General features: G+C 39.8%; 1 protein-coding gene across 3 annotated transcripts in view; it reads left to right on the top strand.

The window, feature by feature from the left end:
- Positions 1–21,260, top strand: part of LRRC56 (leucine rich repeat containing 56) — a 62,042-nt gene that overhangs the window by 7,702 nt on the left and 33,080 nt on the right. For all 3 annotated transcript variants that reach the window (XM_081936027.1, XM_081936025.1, XM_081936026.1), the window contains exons 3-5: positions 6,612–6,778; positions 14,384–14,471; positions 17,972–18,032. In XM_081936027.1, coding sequence (XP_081792153.1) covers positions 6,612–6,778; positions 14,384–14,471; positions 17,972–18,032 — 316 coding nt within the window. The remainder of the gene's footprint in view (positions 1–6,611; positions 6,779–14,383; positions 14,472–17,971; positions 18,033–21,260) is intronic.

Raw genomic sequence — 21,260 nt, 5'->3', positions numbered from 1 at the left:
TATTACAGCCTGATTGGTCCATTTGACTGAGAGAAAACTTCTTAGCCTTCGGCTTCTCCCGTTGGCTCCCAGGTTCCTCTCAGTCAAGAAGGTTGATCCCTGCCCCTCCGTTGTTCCTGGAAGTAGCCACCAGTCAGTGGGCTAGGCCTTCAAATTTTTCCCCCCCTGGCAGCAATGACAGGCGGGCTTATAACATGGAAAAGGCCTTCCTTCAGGCCATCCAGCTTCCGGCCATAGATCAACCAATAGCTGCCCTGGTCTCGTCTTCCCCAGTGGTCTCGGGGGATGCCGCAGATAAGCTTAAGCCGGAGGATAAAAGGGCGGAGCTCACCCTGCGGAAAAATTACAAGGCCTCCGCATGGGCAATGCGGGCGGCGGCTGCCGCCTCGTATTTCAATCGCACGACCGTTATGTGGCTCCGCCAACTCCAGGATCGTATCCCGATCCAGGATGACCGCATCCATCAGGATTTAACTAAAATCATGGCGGCCTGCCAGTACTCGGCCGACGCAACCCTGGATGCGATGCGATTCGGCTCCAGCGCCTTGGCCACCTCCGTGGCCGCTCGCCGACTCCTTTGGCTTAGAAATTGGCAGATCGATAATAAGGCCAAATGGGATTTAATAGCTGCCCCTTTTGCGGGCCCCAATCTGTTTGGGTCTGCCCTAGACCCAATCTTGGTGGAGAATAAGGATAAGAAGAAGGTGATGCCCACCTCCACCAAGAAGGCCGAAACTCGTAGTCACCCGTATCGCAGGCCTTCCTTCAGGACTTATGACAGGGAGCAGGAGCCCCGTTTTCAGCAGTACAGGCAGGATAGGCCATACAACAGACAAAGTTTTCAGGACCGCTCCAGATACCAGTCCCAGTCCAAGCGGCCCTTTCGCGGGGGGGGCGGCCGTCCCTTCCGCAGAGGGAAATGACTCAAATCCGAGTCATCCCATAGGCGGCCGCCTCGCGTTATACGCGGACAAGTGGGACCAGATCACAACAGACGGTTGGGTCCGGGCGACCATTCGCCACGGCCTAAGGTTGGAATTCCTCTCCTATCCCCCGAGGCGCTTCAAAGTTTTCTCCCCATCCCGGGATCCGGAACGCCGTCATCTCATGGACCTCGCCGTTTCACACCTTCTGGAAATCAGAGCGGTGGAGGTCGTTCCGGAACCGGAGAGGGGGCGGGGCTACTATTCAAATCTTTTTGTAGTCCCGAAGACCTCGGGGGGTTGGAGGGCGATTCTCGACCTGAAGCGTCTGAATCAGTTTCTAGTTTACAGGCGCTTCAAGATGGCCTCCCTCAAATCAATCTTGCAGGGCATTCGAAAGGGGGATTATATGGCCTCGGTAGACCTGACGGAGGCCTACCTTCACATCCCCATCCTTCGATCTCACCGTCAATTTCTGAGATTTTCCCACAAGGGCAGACACTATCAGTACCGGGCCCTGCCATTCGGCCTGGCCTCGGCCCCTCGGACGTTCACCAAGGTCCTGGCGGCTCTGGCCGCTTACCTGAGATCCATTCCAGTCAGGCTCCAGTGTTACCTGGACGACGTCTTAGTGCAAGCAGGGTCTCTTCCCAGAGCCAGGGCAGACCTCCAGCTGACCATCCAGTGGCTCCAGACGCTAGGTTTCTCAGTGAACTTTCCCAAGAGTCATCTATCCCCATCCAGACAGATTCTGCATTTAGGGACAGTGATAGATTCCCAGTCGGGTCGGGTCCGCCTGTCCCCAGACCGCTTAAACAGTCTGACGCAGTTGATCAGATCAATCAGGGCAAAAAGGTCCGTTTCCACCCTGACTCTATCACAACTCCTGGGGAAGATGGTATCCTGCATAGGGATAGTTCCCTGGGCCCGCCTGCATCTGCGCCCCCTTCAGTGGGCCTTAATACCGGCCCAAAGGAGAATGTTGAGCAACTCTCTACGACCGCTTCGCTTAACGTCGGAAGTGAGACGCTCGCTCAAGTGGTGGATGTCCCCAGCATTGCGACAGGGGGCCTCTATTTGGGAGCCGGAGAGAGTACAAGTCACGACGGACGCGAGCCTTTACGGCTGGGGGGCCGTGATGGGGTCCGACATGGCCCAGGGACGTTGGACTGCCTCGGACCTCAGACACAATATAAATTGGCTCGAACTCAAGGCCGCGAGACTGGCCCTCCGGACTTTCAACCGACAGCTACAAGGGCGACATGTCCTACTACTTACGGACAATGTAGCGACGAAAGCTCATGTAAACCGGCAAGGCGGGACTCATTCCCGAGCCCTCTGGCGGGAGGCACAGACATTAGGCCTATGGGCGGAGAGACACTTGGCCTCCATTGCGGCAGAACATATTGCGGGGACGTCCAATCACCAGGCAGACTGGTTGAGCCGGGCGACTCTGGACAACGGCGAGTGGCAGCTAGATCCAGAGTTGTTTCGAAAGATCTGCCTCAGGTTCGGCAACCCCCTTGTGGACCTGTTTGCCTCCCCCAGCAACACGCAGCTGCCGAGATTTTTCACCAGATTCAAGACCCCAGCTGCAGAAGGAGCGGATGCTCTCAGGACCCGGTGGCCTCCGGGTCTCCTCTACGCCTTCCCTCCCCTTCCCCTCATTCCCAGAACCATTCGGAAGGTAGTCACAGAGAGGGCATCCGTCATTCTGTTAGCCCCATATTGGCCGAGGAGACCATGGTTTGCGGACCTGGTCCAGCTCTCGGTCGTAGATCCCTGGAGAATCCCACCGGAAGAGGTAGTCTTGTATCAGGGGGTCTTAGTTCACCCAGAGCCGCAGTGGCTGCATCTGACCGCGTGGCTCTTGAGAGGGGATTGCTGAAACGGAGGAAGCTGTCATCGGGGGTCATAGCCACCTTAGAGGCAGCTAGGAAACCGTCCACAGTGAGAATCTATAATGCCACCTGGTCGGCCTTCGCGAAGTGGTGTAGCCCCAGGGGGGTGGATCCAGCCAGGGCCACGGTTCCAGACGTTCTAGAATTTCTTCAAAAAGGATTAGAGGATGGGTTGTCCCATAATACTCTCAAGCGACAGGTAGCGGCCTTATCCACTATATTGGGAGGGGAGGGTCCCTCTACCCTCTCTCGCTCTCCGTTGGTGAAGAGGTTCCTTAAAGGGGCGGCCAACATCCGTCCGCCTCCGGTCCATAGATTCCCTACATGGGACCTTACCATCGTCCTGAAGGCACTGACGGGGTCTCCCTTTGAACCGCTCAGGTCGGTCCACATGCGCCTCCTATCACTGAAGGTAGTGTTTTTAGTGGCCATTACATCGGCCAGGCGTATCTCTGAGTTGGGGGCCCTTTCTGTTAGAAGCGACCTTTGCATGATCCACCAGGACAGGGTGGTATTGCGTTTAGACCCTTCGTTCATTCCGAAGGTCAATACCCTGTTTCATAGGGCCCAGGAAATTGTCCTACCTAATTTTTGCCCCAATCCAACAAGGGAGAGAGAGCAGGCGTGGCATCGATTGGATGTACGCAGGGCCCTCCGTATTTATCTGAAACGGACGGAGGGCATTCGTAAATCCGAGGCGTTGTTTGTCTCGTTTCACCCAGGTTCCCTAGGCAAAAGGGTCTCGTCTTCCACTATTGGGAGGTGGATCAGGTTGGCCATCGTTGAGGCCTATGGAGCCTCAGGTAAATCTCCCCCGTCGGGGATTACGGCCCACTCTACTCGCAGTGCGGCCTCCTCAGCGGCCTGGGCCACAAGGGCGCCCTTCGAGGACATCTGTCGCGCGGCCACCTGGGCCTCACCTACTCCTTTCATAAAACACTATCGCCTAGACTCTTATGCCTCGGCTGAGGCATCCTTTGGGCGGAGGGTTCTCCAGCGGGTGGTGGCCGATCCTCCCCCTGAGACCCAGTCTCCCCTCCCTGGGACGTAGCGTGGGTATGTCCCTTCAGTGACCCCTCCCTCCACTCTACTGGAAAAAGAACGTTGGTCTTACCTGAACGTCTTTTTCGGGAGAGTGGAGGGAGGGGTCACTCTCCCACCCTAGTTAGATAGACAGGGTCTGGGAGGGGTAGGATCGGGTGGCCCGGGGCGGCTTTCCCTTGTCTTCTTACATCATGCAGACGCTGACCTGACATCGCGGAAACTGGGAGCCAACGGGAGAAGCCGAAGGCTAAGAAGTTTTCTCTCAGTCAAATGGACCAATCAGGCTGTAATAACCCTTCAGTGACCCCTCCCTCCACTCTCCCGAAAAAGACGTTCAGGTAAGACCAACGTTCTATCTCAAACATTTTCAAAACATTGTAGAAAAAAATATTGAGTATTCATGCATCTTCAGTGATTGGCACTTTGCCACTAATACTGTATTGTGTTAGTTTATAGTTCAAGTAATGCTATTAAAAAGAGTTGTGCATTATTGCCATTACATTTCTACATTGTAGGGTTTTGCTGTTCTATAATAGAAGTATACTTCTTGTTATCAAAAAGATTGCATTACCAAGCATCCTACTTTTTAATTTGTTTCCAAGTTTTGTAATTGTGTTGTTCCCTAAATGTTGGAAAGAAGCTACTGGGTGTGGTACTTAATGCAGCTGTTATGTATTAGCGAAAACTAGCTTGGATTGTCTTTTAGTTCACTAGTAACTTTGTAATACAACACATTTTATTTTTGTTGTATAAATATGGATCTGGCTATTCTATTTAATGTAGGTCTAAACAAAAATCAGATAATTGAACAATGTTGGGAAACAAAAATCAGAATATAACTTCAAATATTAAATCATCAATTCTCAAAATGTATAACTTCCCAAACATATTTTAGATGAGGATTTTGTAGTGGAACTCTTTGTTTTTTAATTGGATTTCTACCCCTCATCTCCCCGACCCATATTCAACCAGCTCTATTATACTGAAGTGTTGGATAAAGCAGTTTATTTTACGCAAGGTGATTCACTGTTTTGACATTGTTATCTGTATTTTCATGAGAATTATAAATTCTAATAGAAAAGAATATATGTATCTTAGGATTGAACTGCAGAGTTCTTAGCGCACTGATGATGTTACCTAGTTGGGTAATTAAATACCTTCAAGCAAACAACCAAGTTCAGAGAATAGCATGGATTCAACAAAATTATATATTATTGCATTTTTTTTCCTTCTCGTTGCATAACACTAAAAATATTTTCTCTATCTAAGTATCTCGTGGTTCTACATATCGTAAATGAGAATTACACATTGCACAATTGATCATTTCTTTATTATATAAGATGTCATAAACCTCATCTAAGATGCAACCTAAAAAGGGATTTAATAGATCATCTATCATTTCTGCAGTTTCTCTTGACTAAGATAGAAAGATTAAGGTTTTTTTTTAAGCTTAACAGAATTTTGTTCATTAGAATTCCTCCTCTCCTCCACCAGAATATTTTTTCCACATCACCCAGAGAACTCTGATATACAAGCATTCAGAAATCTCCACCCCAATTGTAGTTGGAGGGCAGTGTTAGAGAATCAGAACAGTATAATTACTCTTTGAAGTAGATGAAAGCTTGAATGATACATTATTTCCTCTGTTCGATGCAATAGAAAAGTCTTACAAATTGGGTTTGTTTTGATGATTGTTATGGTATTTTATTTAATGTCATGACCATTGATTTTATGAATAACATATAATTTGTTAAGAGAATGATCTGCTCAGTATCATTGAAACTTTGGTAGCACATAACTTTAATTATTAATAATTAATTTGTCAATTTAGAGTTTAAATATAATTAGAATCAAATTAATTTTGTTTCCATGTTTAAATATCAGATATAATTTCCCTTATTTGAAGTCTGGTTGTATCAGTATGGATATATGACATTTGTTTAAATTAACTCTTTTGGCTACTTTTAGCATAGTTCAGAAAGTGAGGGTTGTACTAATTCAGATTGCCAGCTGAACTGTATTAACCAGGTCTGATTTGCTTAGCTCTTTTTCAAGTTCTGTTAAGACCAACTAGATGCTGCCACCTGCTGTGAGCTATATATGAATATCAATGTATAGTAGCTATAGTATCCAGCACATAGTTTGTTTTATAATAATTCATACAGTGTGCATTTCCATATGACTTATTTTCCTATCTTATTACCATTAATCCTTATCACTATCAAAACCTACTGTATGTTGAGCAAAAAAAAATTAAATTAATAGTGTTTTGATTATTTCTAAACTTACATAGTGTCATCAAATTTAAATATGGTTACCAGATTCGTTTGGAGTCATATAAATTAGGAATATAAAATGTCTAAAAATGTTGAATCTTAGAAGAAAAATCTTTTTTTTTACCCCCCACAGTTTTGTGAGATAGGTTTTGCCAGTTACTATGTTCTATCCAGCAACTGTGAAAAGCGATTTGAACTTGATTTCCTGTCCAACATTTTAACTGTTTTGTTATATCTGTAATTGAAAACAGATAGTATCAAATATAAACAGCTTGCGCAACCTTTTTCACAGTTGTTAGTTAGATATAAAACCTATATGCATATAAAACTAAGCATATCATTCTGATTAGTAAATATTTTATATTTTTTCAATCTTCATAAATTTTTAGCATTGTTTTAGCTTATGATGCATGAAATAAATACAGGATTCAAATAATGAGCTTTCATTCTTCTGTTTTAACATTTAGGGCATTCTGAAATGAAGCTAAACTGGAAACTAGATAGAACCTCAAGACCAGGTTCAGCAACAGTTAGGGTTACAGATCTCGGCTGGCAAGGTCTCCTGAACCCCAATCCATCTATTAAAGAAGATGAAGAGCTACTTGTGGATGAATATCTTTCTCCTCACAAGCTGGTGAGTATATACTATGTTATTGTATCTATATTAGATACATTAATGACCATTGCACTACTTTGGCATATCTGAAGATATTGCAGTTAGCCACTAAATATTGTTTTGAATAATTTGCTTTTTTCATAACTATAAATTTGTTCAGATTGAGTGATTGGAAATCATGAAATCCAGTTTATATTATACCAATTTCTATTTAGTTATTAAAGACTCAAATTAGGGAATCTTTTAATAAAATTAAATTTGTAAATATGATACACCAATGGTTTATGTTTATGATTTTGTTTACCATGCTAATAGCATTAACCTATCTTAAAATAACTTATCTGGAATATCTGAATAGTTCTACTAGTTACTCTTTTTAAAAATGTTTTGTACTCCTTAACAGCTTTTAAGAAATAATTTCATGTTGGCCTTACGTTATGTTGCTAACTTGAAGTATTTTCCTCATCCACATGTGTTTAAGTAAGAACACTCCAGAATACTGGGCAAGATCTAACTTCATCTCTGTCCACAGACGCATTCCCTGCGTAATTCTATGCAGCTCATTCTTGCTAGCAAGTTAGAAGGTGAGGTGATGTTTTTCTTTGTCAGGCTCCAATGCTATAATGTTCTGGAGTAACCTCAGTCACCAGAATACATTTTAGAATGATGTTGAGGATCGCAAAATGAACAGAAATGGATAATTAACATTTCTCCTCCCATTTCAGCCAACAAACTCTTTTTGTTGGCTGAAACTTTTTCACTAGCAACAAGCTCTTGCTGGATCCAAGCAACTGTTTTCTCAGTAGGATTTTTGTTCTCTCTGAGCTTGGTTGTTTGCTTGCAGAAATTGTCCCAAAGGTGCTTTTTCAAGAAGCAACTGGACTTTCTTGGTTTTTCTTAGAAGACGCTTCTCATGCAAGAAGCTTTTTCAGCTCTGTAGTTTTTGATTAGCTCTTTTGAATGATATGTAGATATTATTTATCTCTATGTCCCAGTTGATGGCTGATTTGTCTGACTGCTAAGCTTCCAGGAATTCTCTAGTGTTTTTGGAGTTAACTTTGTCTAGCATGCTCATGGTTTTTCAATTGAAATTATGGTTAACTCAGTTCATGTGTTGTTTGATTAGAGAGTTTTCATCATGTCTTCTAAACCGCTAGTTGGTATTCATAGTTGCCCTCTGCTAGAGTTCTGCCTGTTTGTCCTACATAATGGCTGTTATAGTCCTTACACTATATATTGTACCTGTTTTTTCTTCTGGGAATTCTGGGTCTTTTGGGTTACTTAAGATATTTTGGAAAGTTTTAGTTGCTTTGTGTGCTACAGTGACGCCATGACTGTTGGTTGTTCCTGAGATGATTTTGATGGGCGGTGACGTTATCCTTTTCATAGTTTGTGCTGTTTGTGTTGTAGTGGATTAAGTGGTTATGCACTTTATGATAAAGTTGTGTGAATATCCATTTTATTGGAAGGTGTTATGTAGATATTCTATTTCCTTTTTGTGATGTTCAAGGTTGCTGCAATGTGTTTGAGCTCGTTTAGTGTTCTTTCAGAGCTTCTCTTGTGGGTGATCGTCTCTGTTCAGCAAATTAGTAAACATTCACATTCTTTTAATATTTAAATGTTTTGTGTTCATAAAACAATAATGTTGCATTCTCTTTGAAAAGAATGGGGCTAAAGTTCACCTTTTTAAAAAAAAATCTATTGTATCAAGCATTTTTATTTGGTTAACTAATTAAAGCCTGAAAAAATCCTAAGGTGCAATTTATGTCCTTGGCCATAGGGTTCTTAGTTGATAGCTTGTACTTTGTTGTGAATCAGGCACAACAAACCAGTATGTAATTTTCTCTGTGGGAAAAGAGTTTGAGAAATCCTTTGCCTTCCTTTTTTAAGGCACGTAATTGGGGAAATTCTCTTTATTTTGAAAAAATGAAGTTTCATATAGATGAAAACCATTTCCCCTTGTGTCTGTTGATGCAAAGTAAATAAACTTGTTGCTTAGGAAGCCAAAAGAAATGCAGCTGAGAAAAATGCTAAAATAAATGAGATGCTATATATAGTCAACATCTTTATTAAACTAGCAACCTTTTTTAATTCCAATTTCTAAAGCAAATATGTATAACATAAATTGCTGGTTTTAAAAAGTGCAATTTAAGGGATCCAGAGTGTGAGAATGTTGTTCAGAATTTCCATTACATTTGGCCTTCTATATCCATAACTACTACAATTATTTACTGAGTTGTGTTCTAAATCAAATGTCAGATGTCATGCATGTAACCTTCCAACTCATCACTCACCTAGCTGCATTGTTCTGCCACTGTTTCCTTCTGTTTTCATATCTTTTCTTGTATTTTCTGGAACAAAAACAATGCCATTATGAATCAAATGCTCAGTATTCAGACCGTCCACATAACAGTAGCTAAATTTGGACATCAGTGATTTGGTGAGCAATTCTAAAAGTAAAAATACTGTTTTCGAAATAATTTTAAATTTAATAATATGTGTCCCGTGCAGACATTCAAAATGTAGACCTACTTGCAAAAATGATTTCTTACTCATGCTCTTATTTAAATTGGATATTAAGGTAGTGACCATCATACATTGATGGAGTCCAAGACCCATCATATCAGTATAGCAAATGATCAGGAACAGTTAACAGTAACAGAGTTGGAACGGACCTTGGAAGTCATCAAGTCCAACCTCCTGCTCACGCAGAAGACCTATACTAGGGAACAATATGGGTTGCAAAGTATGACATTCTTAAGATTTCCAGTTATCAGAATCTATTCACTCTTATAGTTTGTTGTCTTCCATGAAACCCAGTCATGGCATTTTTTCCATTATCTTGATAAATGTAGAGCATATCCTGCCTTTTCTTTCAGAGCTCAAGTTAGCATACCTCCTCTCTAATTTCTTTTCCTACAACAGTAATCCTATGAACGGGTTGTGCTGAAACTGACTAGCATAAACTGGCTGTGCGCTTCCATTGCTGAAGGCATTTAGCTTATTAATACAAAATATGCCTTTAACTGACTGCTCTTTAGAAGGCCAGAGCCTGAAGATAAAACTCAAAATACTTTGGCCACCTTATGAGAAGGAGGGCCTCACTGGAGAAGAGCCTAATGCTAGGAAAGATTGAGGGCAAAAGAAGAAGGGGACGACAGAGAATGAGGTGGATGGATGGAGTCACTGAAGCAGCAGGCGTGAGCTTAAATGGACTCCAGAGGATGGTAGAGGACAGGAAGGCCTGGAGAAACGTTATCCATGGGGTCATGATGGGTCGGACACAACTTTGCAACTAACAACAACAATGCCTTTAAAATTTAATGATAATATTTAGTAATACATTTTTCTCATAACTAACATGCAATAACTGAATTAGTGATTTCAATATACTTTGTTCTGCTCCTTTTCTCCCTCCCTCGGTGAAAAGTATTAATGTTTTTCTGTCAATATCATTTGCCTAGTTTGCTGTTGGAAGCTTGGGTATATACAGTTAACTGTGCTCTGCAATCATCAGTAGGGAAAAACAACATTTTTATTGGCAAGCCATGTCCATTATTTAAAATCACTTCCTTTTCCCTCTTGGCAGAGATTTATTTTTGGGTAATAAAAGTAAATGAATTTGACAGGGAGGCCACAGGCAAACTGAACAAGTTCAAAAATAGATAATTGGTGAAGCTTTCTGGAAAAAAAGAAGGGTGCTATTTAGCTCGGTATATGCAAATACACAAGTCACAATTAGACAGCATGGCAGCAGTGCAACTGCGATTGTAATTGCACAGTGATGGGAAGTTGTAAGAAATCAAGGACAGATTATCCAGTAACGGATGAAGGCCATGTGCTATAAGATAAATAGTTGGGGGCCTGTAACACAAAAGCAATTTAGCAATAAATCCTATTGTTATCATATTGATTGATTGTTGTTGCTGCTGAAAACTGAAGTGGGATGCTGGAAACAAGTTTTAACTGGAATGTAATATAGAGCTGGATCACGTTGGTTGATTTGAACCCAAATCATGAAGACCAATGCAGGGAGATTGCTGGCCTCTGGAACTAGATTTCATTTTAGGAGTTGTGGCATACTCTGAGTGTGCTGACAATATAAATCCTTGATAGGATGCTCTCTAGCTAAAATATATTAGTCATGCTAATGATCAAAAAGCTTCATTCTGAAAGAATTAGATGACAGCACTATCTGGACATTCCCATACCCAGTTGCCAATTCCAGGGATGAAGTGAGATTGTATGTACTGGTATTTATTTGTGCATTAAATTAATTTGTATGCTACCTTAATCACAAGGGATACTCTAGTTATGTATTATGTACTAGAATTAAAACATAAGAATAAACATTGGAAATTAATAGCAAATTGGGGAAGACAAAACAAACTGATGAAGTTAAACAGAACTTCAATTTAATAGCAAGAAATAGATCGTAATCAATCCTGCTCTCCAAAGTTTGTTGGAAAAGCTAGATCTTTAAAGATTTGCAAAAGTAGTGAGTTTTAGAGAAATGCTGTTCCATAGGGCAGATACGGCCACAGAGAAAAGGTCTGTTTCCTTGGACTTGCAAAAGGACATTGCTTTATGGATGAGAGTTGGGGAAAGCCAACCATGCTAGGTAGAAAGAATAAGAAAGTGGTAGTCCCATAAATAATTGGATCCTAAACTGTGAAGGGTTTTAGAGGTGATAATATATTATATTTATTTATTAAATGTATATGCCACCCATCTCACCTAGAGGTGACTCTAGGAGCCTTATAACCAAGCAAAAGCAAAAGATAAAACATTAAAAATATTGAAATAATAAATATTAAACATTGATTTAAAATTAATAAAGATAGCAAGGAAGGGAGCAAGATACACACATGGAATCGAGTGGACTCTTATTGCATCCCAAGCTCCATTGGTAATCAGTGCAGCTCGCAAAGTAGAAGTGTTACATGGGTAAAATAAGCACAAGATGGTTAGGTGCGAAGACCCTCCTGACCACAGGGAATCAAGTATCGAGAAAGATTCTGAATTATGCACCAGTTCCACATGGAATACAACTCCAGTTTTCAATTATTTTCTATCCCAGATCTGTTAATCCCTGAATATTCATGTTTTCTCCCTTGTTGGTTTGCATTGGATGTTTTTTGTGGGTATGCTAAAACACTAAACATGTCTTACGTAAGTGTCTTATGATTTCTAATGCTGAGTGCATTTCTTAGTGTATAACACAAAACAAAGTTTAAACTGGACAAGGTGTTTTACTGAGAAATAGCAAAAATAGAGATCCTAACCTTACAGATTGTCTTATTATTGCCTTATCCATGTAACAGTAAAAATATGTTTTCCCATTTTTCCAACGATTACCCATACGCCCCAGAGCAGTGATGGCTAATCTTTTTTGGCTCCCGTGTCAAAAGCGGGGGGAGTGCAGCGGGGTCATGTGTGGGTGTGCCACCCCCATAATGCTATGCACGCACCCACCCACATGCGCACATGACCAGTACCCACCCGCTTTTGGTACACTTTTTTCACCCTCCCCAGGCTCCAGAGGCTTTCTTGGAGCCTGGGGAGGTGAAAACAGCCCGTTCCCCCCAAGGCCCCTGAAGCCTCCAGAGGGCGAAAAACAGACCTACAGGAAACCCAGAAGTTCAGGAATGGTGATTTCCGGTTTGTCCATATGACCGATTTTTGATCTCTGGAGCCTTCAGGAGGCTTCCCTGAAGGCGCTCCGGAGGGCGAAAAACGGCCCTATGGACAAACCAGAAGTCACTTCCAGTTTGCTCGTAGGGCCGGTTTTTGCCCTCTGGAGCCTTCAGAGAAGCCTCCTGAAGGCCCTGCAGGTTGAAAAATGGTTCTACGGACAAATTGGAAGTCTGTTCCTAAACTTCCGGTTTGCCCGTAGGGTCGGTTTTTCACAAAAAACAGCCTCAAAAGAAGGTCGAAGTCAGCTGGCCAGTGTGCATATGCGCACTGGAGCTGAAAGGGCAATGCCTCGCGTGCCCTAACAAATGGCTCCACATGTCGCCATCACGGTTCTTGTCATGGCTTGACATTATAAGAACTAGCTTACACAACAAGGCAAAATAGAGTTGTCTGACAGTAACACTTATTTGCCAGGAAATATGCTTATTACGCTTTCAGTGCAGATGTATAAAATAACTTACTGGCTGTTGTATAGTATATGAATGATTTGGGTGAGATTATTTACTTATTTAGTTATGTAAATATTTGTTTCAAGCAATTGCAAGAAACTGATGTGTTTCCTAGGGGAAAAAAGTCTTATGCAAATAAGTATGATACAAATTAGCATATTCACCCCTGTATTCTTAATCTACACAAGGGTTTAGGCTCTATTACTTAATATGAAGAAAAAAATAAATCTAACTTATAAGATCCGAATGCTGCAATTAAAGAAAATAAAATCATTAATGTGTAGAGAAAAAAATATTTTTACTGGGATATTGGAAATGTTGAGCAACAGGCAGTATAATTACAATACACTTGTAATGTACACTTCTTTTTAGAGAAATCACCCGAAAGATAAATATACAACTTTGAAAGTGCCAAACTCTACTGAAGTAGAAAATTTCATGGCCTGTATATCTGGTTAGAAAATGAATTAGCAATTAAAAAATGCACATAACTTGAAAACTTTGCTATAAGTTCTAGCATAGTCCCAACCTTTCTCGCTTGGCGGACCAGCTGGGGGGAGATGGGATGGTTCCGTGCAAGCAGCAGGCACACATGCTTGTCCACACAGCTCCATTTGCCGAAGCGGTAGGTGCGCGCACTCAATCCTCATGCAAATGGAGCTTTGCATATGAGTGCAAGCGCCACTACTCACACAAGTGGAGTTACGTGCATGCTTGCCCGCTGCTTAAGCCCAGTTCCAAACGAGTTGCAGCCCATTAGTGGGATACAGCCCAGGGGCTGGGGACCCCTGTTCTAACATTTATTTGGAGATAAAATATTAACATTTTGTTTTAAAAGCTGTTGCTAAACAATTGTGAGGTTATTACATTCTAAGAACTCAGCAGTGTGATTTATATGTTTTATAAATTTTATTATTATTAATTTCATATATGGTATTGCTGTTAAAATTTTAACAAAGTATATGTATATGTGGCTAAATATTCCTTTTAGTTATGTACATAAATAATGGAGAAAATAAAGAGTTGAAGTTTCTTTCTCCACCCAACTTGCTTCAATATTATTATTTTTCTAAGTACTCCTATTAGCAATTATTATAATTAAAGAAGTAGCTTTTATTTCTGTTACTGGTGAAATAGTAGCATTTCTCTTACCAGGTTTTTAATTGAAAATAATTTTGTATATGTTTTATTAATTTTATTCTGTATTTTTAAATTCTCATATTGCTAGGAAACCTAGCCTTTACCCAAGCAGCATGACTATAGAGCAGTTGTTTTCTTTAATAATATTTTTGGTATTACATAGACATATCTGCCTTCGTGTGTTATATTAAAAGTTAATGCAGGAATTAGAATTCAAACTAATATTTGACTTCCTAAATTTTCTGTTTCTGGATAAATTTTAGGAAGAGAGTTTTTTCTTGAAGTACTGTGATAAAAGACCCAGAGCATATATTTATCTTTTTGTTTATTATTGCAGAAAGCATTGACAGGGCTAGATGATCTGCGGCAACTGAAGGCCCTCGAGATGCGTGTAAACACCAGAGAGAATAGTCTGGGAAATTTTGGTGAGAGAAAATTTTATTCTGTCTAAGATTATACAAACCTTTCATTCAGTGAGCATAAAGAATATATCTCAATATTAAAAGCATTAATTTAAAAAAGTATTGCCTTAAGAATAACATTGTTCTAGAAAGGGCTCATATAATCCTATCATAAGTGTCATTATAGTGACAATAATAAGCAAATAGTTGTAGAAAAGCATGACCTACTGAAGCTCTGTGAAAAAGCATCCTCCCTTCAGATTGTCTGAATTCTTACATTTTTGCCACAGAATGTTTCAGAGTTTCATTTTAAAGACATTTTTAAACAGTTTTTGGATTCTATACTCTCCCAGGATTTGAAATGAACACCTAGCTTTAGAACCATCATTAAGAAAGCACAACAAAGGATGTTCTTCCTGCATCAATTCAGAAGGCTCAGACTGCATTTGGAGCTGTTGATACAGTTCTACAGAAGAATTGTTGTCGTTTGTATTTCTGTAACTGTCTGGTTTGGTTAGCAACCAAACAGGACAGGTACAGACTTCAACAGATCCCATAGTTAAAAAGGTAAAGGTTCCCCTTCCACATATGTGCTAGTCGTTCCCGACTCTAGGGGACGCTGCTCATCTCCGTTTCAAAGCCAAAGAGCCAGCGCTGTCTGAAGGTGTCTCCGTGGTCATATGGCCGGCATGACTAAATGCCGAAGGTGCACAGAACACTGTTAACTTCTCACCAAAGGTGGTTCCTATTTTTCTACTTGCATTTTTATGTGCTTTCGAACTGCTAGATTGGCAGAAGCTGGGACAAGTAACGGGAGCTGACTCCATTACGCGGCACTAGGGATTTGAACTGCCGAACTGCTGATCTTTCTGATCAAAAAGCTCAGCACCTTAGCCACTGAGCCATTGCATCCAACATACCATAGTTAGGACTGCAGAAAATAATAATTGCAACCAGACTGCCTTCCATTAAGCGGGTCAGAAGGAGGGCTGAGAAAATATCTACAGACCCTCACTTCCTGGACATATACTGTTTCAACTCCTGCGTTTGGGATGCTGTTATAGGTCATTGCATGCCAAAACAACTAGACACAGAGACAGGTTTTTTGCCTTATGCCATCACTCTACTGAATATTGTCTTATTATATTTACCCATGTAGTATGGCTGTATTACTATTATCCTTATCTTTTCTTCTACGTTCTCTTCTTGGTATCATTATTATGATGATGATTATTTGTTATTTGTTTTGCATGTACACTGAGATCTATTGTACTGGAGACAAATTCCTTGTGTGTCTAATTGCACTTGGCGAAATAAAGTATTCTATAAGGGCCATTATGCTGGCAGTATAAATATAGCTAATGAACAAGTTTCTTTGGTTAGTGATATACAAATTATGCATCATGCTTACATTCTTTTCTGAATGTAATATAGTCCATATCAAGGTGTGCTTTTATAGAAAAAAATCAGAAAGATATGAGTAGCAAGTGGCATATCAGGTTTTTTCCCCCAGTTTTCTTGAGAGAATACAAATTGAGGCAATAAGAACATCACAGAAATGACACTGAGGGAGAAATGGAAAGGAAAAGAAAGGAGGGAGTCAACTGTGTGGGTTAGAAGAGCAAAATTAGAAGGATGACAAAATTTCTGAAAAATCTATATTAATTAAATATTTATGGTAGGTTACTACTACTTTTCTGAAAATTCTGCAACATTCTAAAATGTTTAATGATTCAGAGACTATAAGCCAATGAATTAATTTTGTTGTGTACATCACACTTTCTAGCAAAAAGTACTTTTATATCGGAAAAAGTTACTTTGTTCACGGGGGAGGGCATCTTTCATATTCCAGAGAAAGAATTAAAATAATTTTTAAAGCTAACTATAGATGTCAATTACAATGCAGCATTAATATAATATTTCCCAATTGCCACTTTTAGTGGATTTGGCATGGAATTACAATTAAAAGGAGGATTTTAAAATAATTTCAATGTTTAGAGAATACTAATGAAACTACAACTTATTATAGGCAATAACCCACAAATATCTGTTCTCAACATGGGACTCAAGGGATGTGCTGAGAAGATTCCAAGCCAGCTGGCAGTTAGCCAAGTTGCATGTTTAAGAACTATTATGTCCACTTTCCTTCTCTTTGTACAAAATAGCACAACAGCAGTTATACCTACAAGTAGTCTTTGCTTAACGACTAGTCACTTAAAAACTATTACAGTGAAGTTTTAAGCTATATTGAGCCGTGGTGGTGCAGTGGTTGGAATGCAATACTGCAGGCTAACTCACTTCTCACTGCAGGAGTTCGACCCTGACCTGCTCAAGGTTGATTCAGCCATCCTTCCGAGGTCAGTAAAATGATGACCCAGTTTGTTGGGGAGCTGTAAAGCACTGTGAAACGGTATATGAGTAAGTGCTATTGCTAAAAAAGCTACTTATGACCCATCTTCAGAGTTATGACTGCCACAAATACCTCCTAGGGTCATATGATCCATTTTGGGCAGTTGGCGACTGACTCACATTTATGATCAGTTATGATCAGTGTCTTCAGACATATACCGTATTTTTCTAACTATAAGACGCACTTCCCCTCCACCCCCAAAAGTGGATGGAAATGTTTGTGCATCTTATAGAGCGAATATTGCAGTGGGAGGGAGGCGAGCTGGTGCGGCACTGATCAGCTGTTCTAGGCAGCGGGGATTGCCACCTATCGCTGCCGCCACCACTCTTTCACCACCGCCCATTTGGCGGCGAATGGGCGGTGGCAATCCCCGCCACCTAGAACAGCTGATCAGTAGTATTCCATGAGGCAAATCCAATCACCAATCAGCTGCTCGGCAGCGAAGGCACCAGTGTTCCCTGGGGGCAGCAGCAGCTCAGCTCAGTTGACCGGTGGTGGATGCAATGAAGCAGAGCCTTGACGAGCCATGTGCTGGAGCTGCGATAACGTGCTAAAACTGACCAGGCTGTTTGCTGTTTGCTGCAAGGACGCTAGCCAGATGAATACTGGATGGATGCTGAGAGGCAGAGGCAGATTTTTTTTCTTGTTTTCCTCTAAAGCTAATGTGTGTCTTATAGTCCACAGCGTCTTATAGTCCAAAAAATATAGTAAATACAATTTGTTACTTTTTTGTCATTTTCCATGGAATACGGCAAAAAATCCACTAAACTGGTATTCTGGATTTGCCAAAAAACTACAGGGTTCACTTAATGACCATGTGAATTATTTAAAACCATGGTGACGTGCTTTACAACAATCCTAAAAAGAGTTGCAAAACAAGTTCAGTAATGGGGAAATGTTATATTTTATGTCAGTTACTAGTGGCCTAAAATATAGTTGGACGTAGAATGCATCATTTCTTTTTTTAAAAAACCCATTAGACATCAGAAATCAGTCAAATGTCATGGTAAACAAATGTACAAACTGTGAAATTAAAATAATTGAAATTAGATGTTTGAAAGGATTACAACATATATATTTCCTTATATTTGTTTTCTCCCCCCTGATTTTACAGGTTCTTATCTCCCTAATCTGAAACAACTAAAACTGAATGGAAGTATACTTACATCTGTGAGGTAAGAAATAATAACTCAGAAAGTTAAGTCAGAAGTAATATTCAAGTTTCTAACTACTTACAGCATTTCTTTCTACTTCCGAGAAATTGACTACACTTTTTATATTTTGTACATAAGAAAAGCTTGATTAAGTTTGTTCTTTAACTGTAGTGATTTAAGATTTAAATCTTAAACCGTAAACTATCGTATTTTTCAGAGTATAAGACACACCTTTTTCCCTCAAAAAAGAGGCTGAAAATCTGGGTGCATCTTATACACTGAATACAGCATTTTTGGCCTCCTGAAACCCCATCCCCTTTTCAAAAATGGCCATGCATAGCCTTTAGGAGACTTCCAGAGTGCTCCTGGGGGCTGGGGAGGGGAAAAATGAATGAATGAATTAATTTAATTTATTAGATTTCTAGACCGCCCCCTCTCCCCGAATGAAATATGGGCCATTTGTGCCCCCCCCCCCAGCCCTCAGGAGCACTCTTTAAGCCTCCTAAAGGCTATGCATGCCCTTTTTTTGACAAAAATGGGCCTGTTTTCATGAAAAATGGGCCGTATTTTGCTTGTTTTGGGGAGGCAGCCTGCAGGAGACTCTAAAAGTCTCCTAAAGGCTATGCGTGCCCTTTTTTGACAAAAAATGGGCCCATTTTCGTGAAAAACGGGCCATTTTTGGGAGATCTGCAGAGTGCAAAAACTTTTTTTTTTAAATTTGCCTCTTCAAAATTTTGGTCCGTCTTATACTCTGGTGCGTCTTATACTCCGAAAAATACTGTATGCAAATATATTACATTATGTACCTGGATATATCCAGCCTACAAAAGCATAAATTATTATGCATAATTCTTGGACATTAGTAATCAATTACTCTTATAGATTTAAAAGATATTAAGAGTTTTTTGGAGGAGGAGCCAACATTGCAACGATACGGATGTGCGGTCTTGATGCTCCGAGACCGCAGCCGATACTTTTGCGGCTGGGTGGTCCAATCGGACCTAAACCATCCCGCAGAGACGGTGAACAGGAAGAATATGTCTTGCTGATCTCAGGGACATCGCAAAGTTCCTGATTGATCCAAGAGAAGTTTTTCAAGACGGTGACAAAATATCCAGCCATTAGGCTGATGAAGTCGGGGCGGCTCCAAAATGGAAGGATACTGAAAGAAAAAGTGTTTCCAGCTGGTGAGGAATTTTTGCCGTTTTAAAAGAGACTGCCTATAAAAAACGTAAAGTTAATTTAAATTTGAGAACAGAAGAAACAAGCAGAATTAAGCTTTGAATGGTTTTGGACAGTGGGTTATCTTACTTTTTAAATGCTATGTTCATGGATGGAATTTATGCAAGCCTTTTAAAACAAATGGATTGTTTTTTTCTTCTATTTTTTCTTCTTCTATTATTATTCTTTGTAACCTATGGACTAAAATCCTACTTCTTCATTACTGTGGGTGTTTTTCCCCTTTTCTTCTCTAACTCATTCAAGAATTTGCCTTTTGTTTAACTTGGAATATAAAGAAGATACAAAAGGAAACAAAGAAAATTGTTACAACAGAGGGAAAGAAAAACGCTGCTGCTCGGAGGCTGAAGGTTTGTGTATTGGAAACAAAATACTCTTACTTTCCTCACTGATTATTCTGGTTTGGCACTTCAAGGTCTCACTGTTTGTTTATAGAGAGTGATAACAAGAAAAGCATACAGATGTTCCTTCGAAGTATATCCTTAACCAGAGAAAAGTGAAAATAAGACCTTATTGTGAATTTATGCTTAATCTTGTAAAAACCTTCTAAGCCAGAGCAGCAGTGTTTGTCAGCTGGAGATAATGGCACAACTTCAACAGCAGAAAGAAATTTTAAGCCTGCAAAAGATATTGTTAGAAATTCAGAAATTATCAAATACATTTGAGAGAACGGAGAAGAAGTTGGAAAACCTGGAGCATCTAACAGTAAAATATGATGAAGAAGTTGGAGATGTTTATCAAGTGGAAGAAGTGGAGGTTAGAGTCCTAAAAAACGAAGAGGAAAAAGACCATAAAGAAATTAAGTCCACTGACATCTATGGTGATTGGTTTGTGTCTGGAAATGAAAAGAGTGGAACACTGAAAGAAGAATTAAATGGAGGAGAATTCTACCCCAGATGGCAAGATACAGAAGAAGAAAAAACAAAAAAAAATGTATTTAAAGAGAAATTTTATTAGCAACATCATTGATAACACCACTGACAATTAAAGATAAGGTGATTAAGGAAACAGAAGAAGGGCATCGAAATTACATGAGAGACTTAATAAGCAAAGAGTTGCTAAGAGGAGTCCATACAAATTTGATTAAGGAGATGATTAGAGGACTGATACCACAAATGGCAGAAGACATGAGACTGTTTTGCTACTGGAAAGATACAGGTTGATATATGGAAGTGCATAATTTAAAACTAGTAAAACTTAGTGAAATTTAGTGACAATAGATATAGTCAAATAAATAATTGATAATGATAATAATATATACTTATGTATTGTTATGATAAATAATAATTGGAGATGAATAATTGAATGATACCCATGAAAGGAAGATTAGAATTTTTTTTGGTTATATATAAAGGCTAATAAAAAAGAACTAAGTTAAATTTAGTTAAATTTTGACTATTGGGGGGGGAATGATACAGTTAAATAAAGGAGGGATAATGATACAAAGGAAAATATATATGTATGGGTGCATCATAAGGAAACTGGATGTAAATTATAAACAGTGATTTGGTAAGGAGGATTAGAATTTTTTGTTACTAGATATTATGGATGTTTAGCTAGAATAGGCCATAAGGATTCAGTGTTATTGGAGGATCTTAGAAATAGCAAATGAAATGCCAGTATGTGGTTATGTTTTAAATCTTGATATATTTTATGATGAAGGATGTTTAAACAATTGTAGTCAAATGAAAATGCAGATATGATGATGGTAATATGTATAAATATCTGAGTTAAAATACTTGAGTTAATATGAATTATGATTGATGACTGTGGAAGAGATGCACGAAAGTTTTTGGTAACCAACTGATACACTTTCTACAGTATGTAAAAAAGGAGGATTCTTTGTGTTGTGTTTGCTTTGAAAATTAAAAAAAATGTATAAAAAAAGATATTAAGAGGTTTTTGTTTTATTTTTTTCCCTGCAGATAATCTTGCAGTATCTAAAAATTTACCCATAACTCTAGTGAGTTAGAATCCAGTCAATTCATTATTCCTATCATAGAGAAGATT

This window comes from Natrix helvetica (assembly GCF_964273705.1).
Source record: "Natrix helvetica genome assembly, chromosome: 1".
NCBI lineage: Eukaryota > Metazoa > Chordata > Lepidosauria > Squamata > Natricidae > Natrix > Natrix helvetica.
This window is presented reverse-complemented; position numbering and strand designations above follow the sequence as displayed.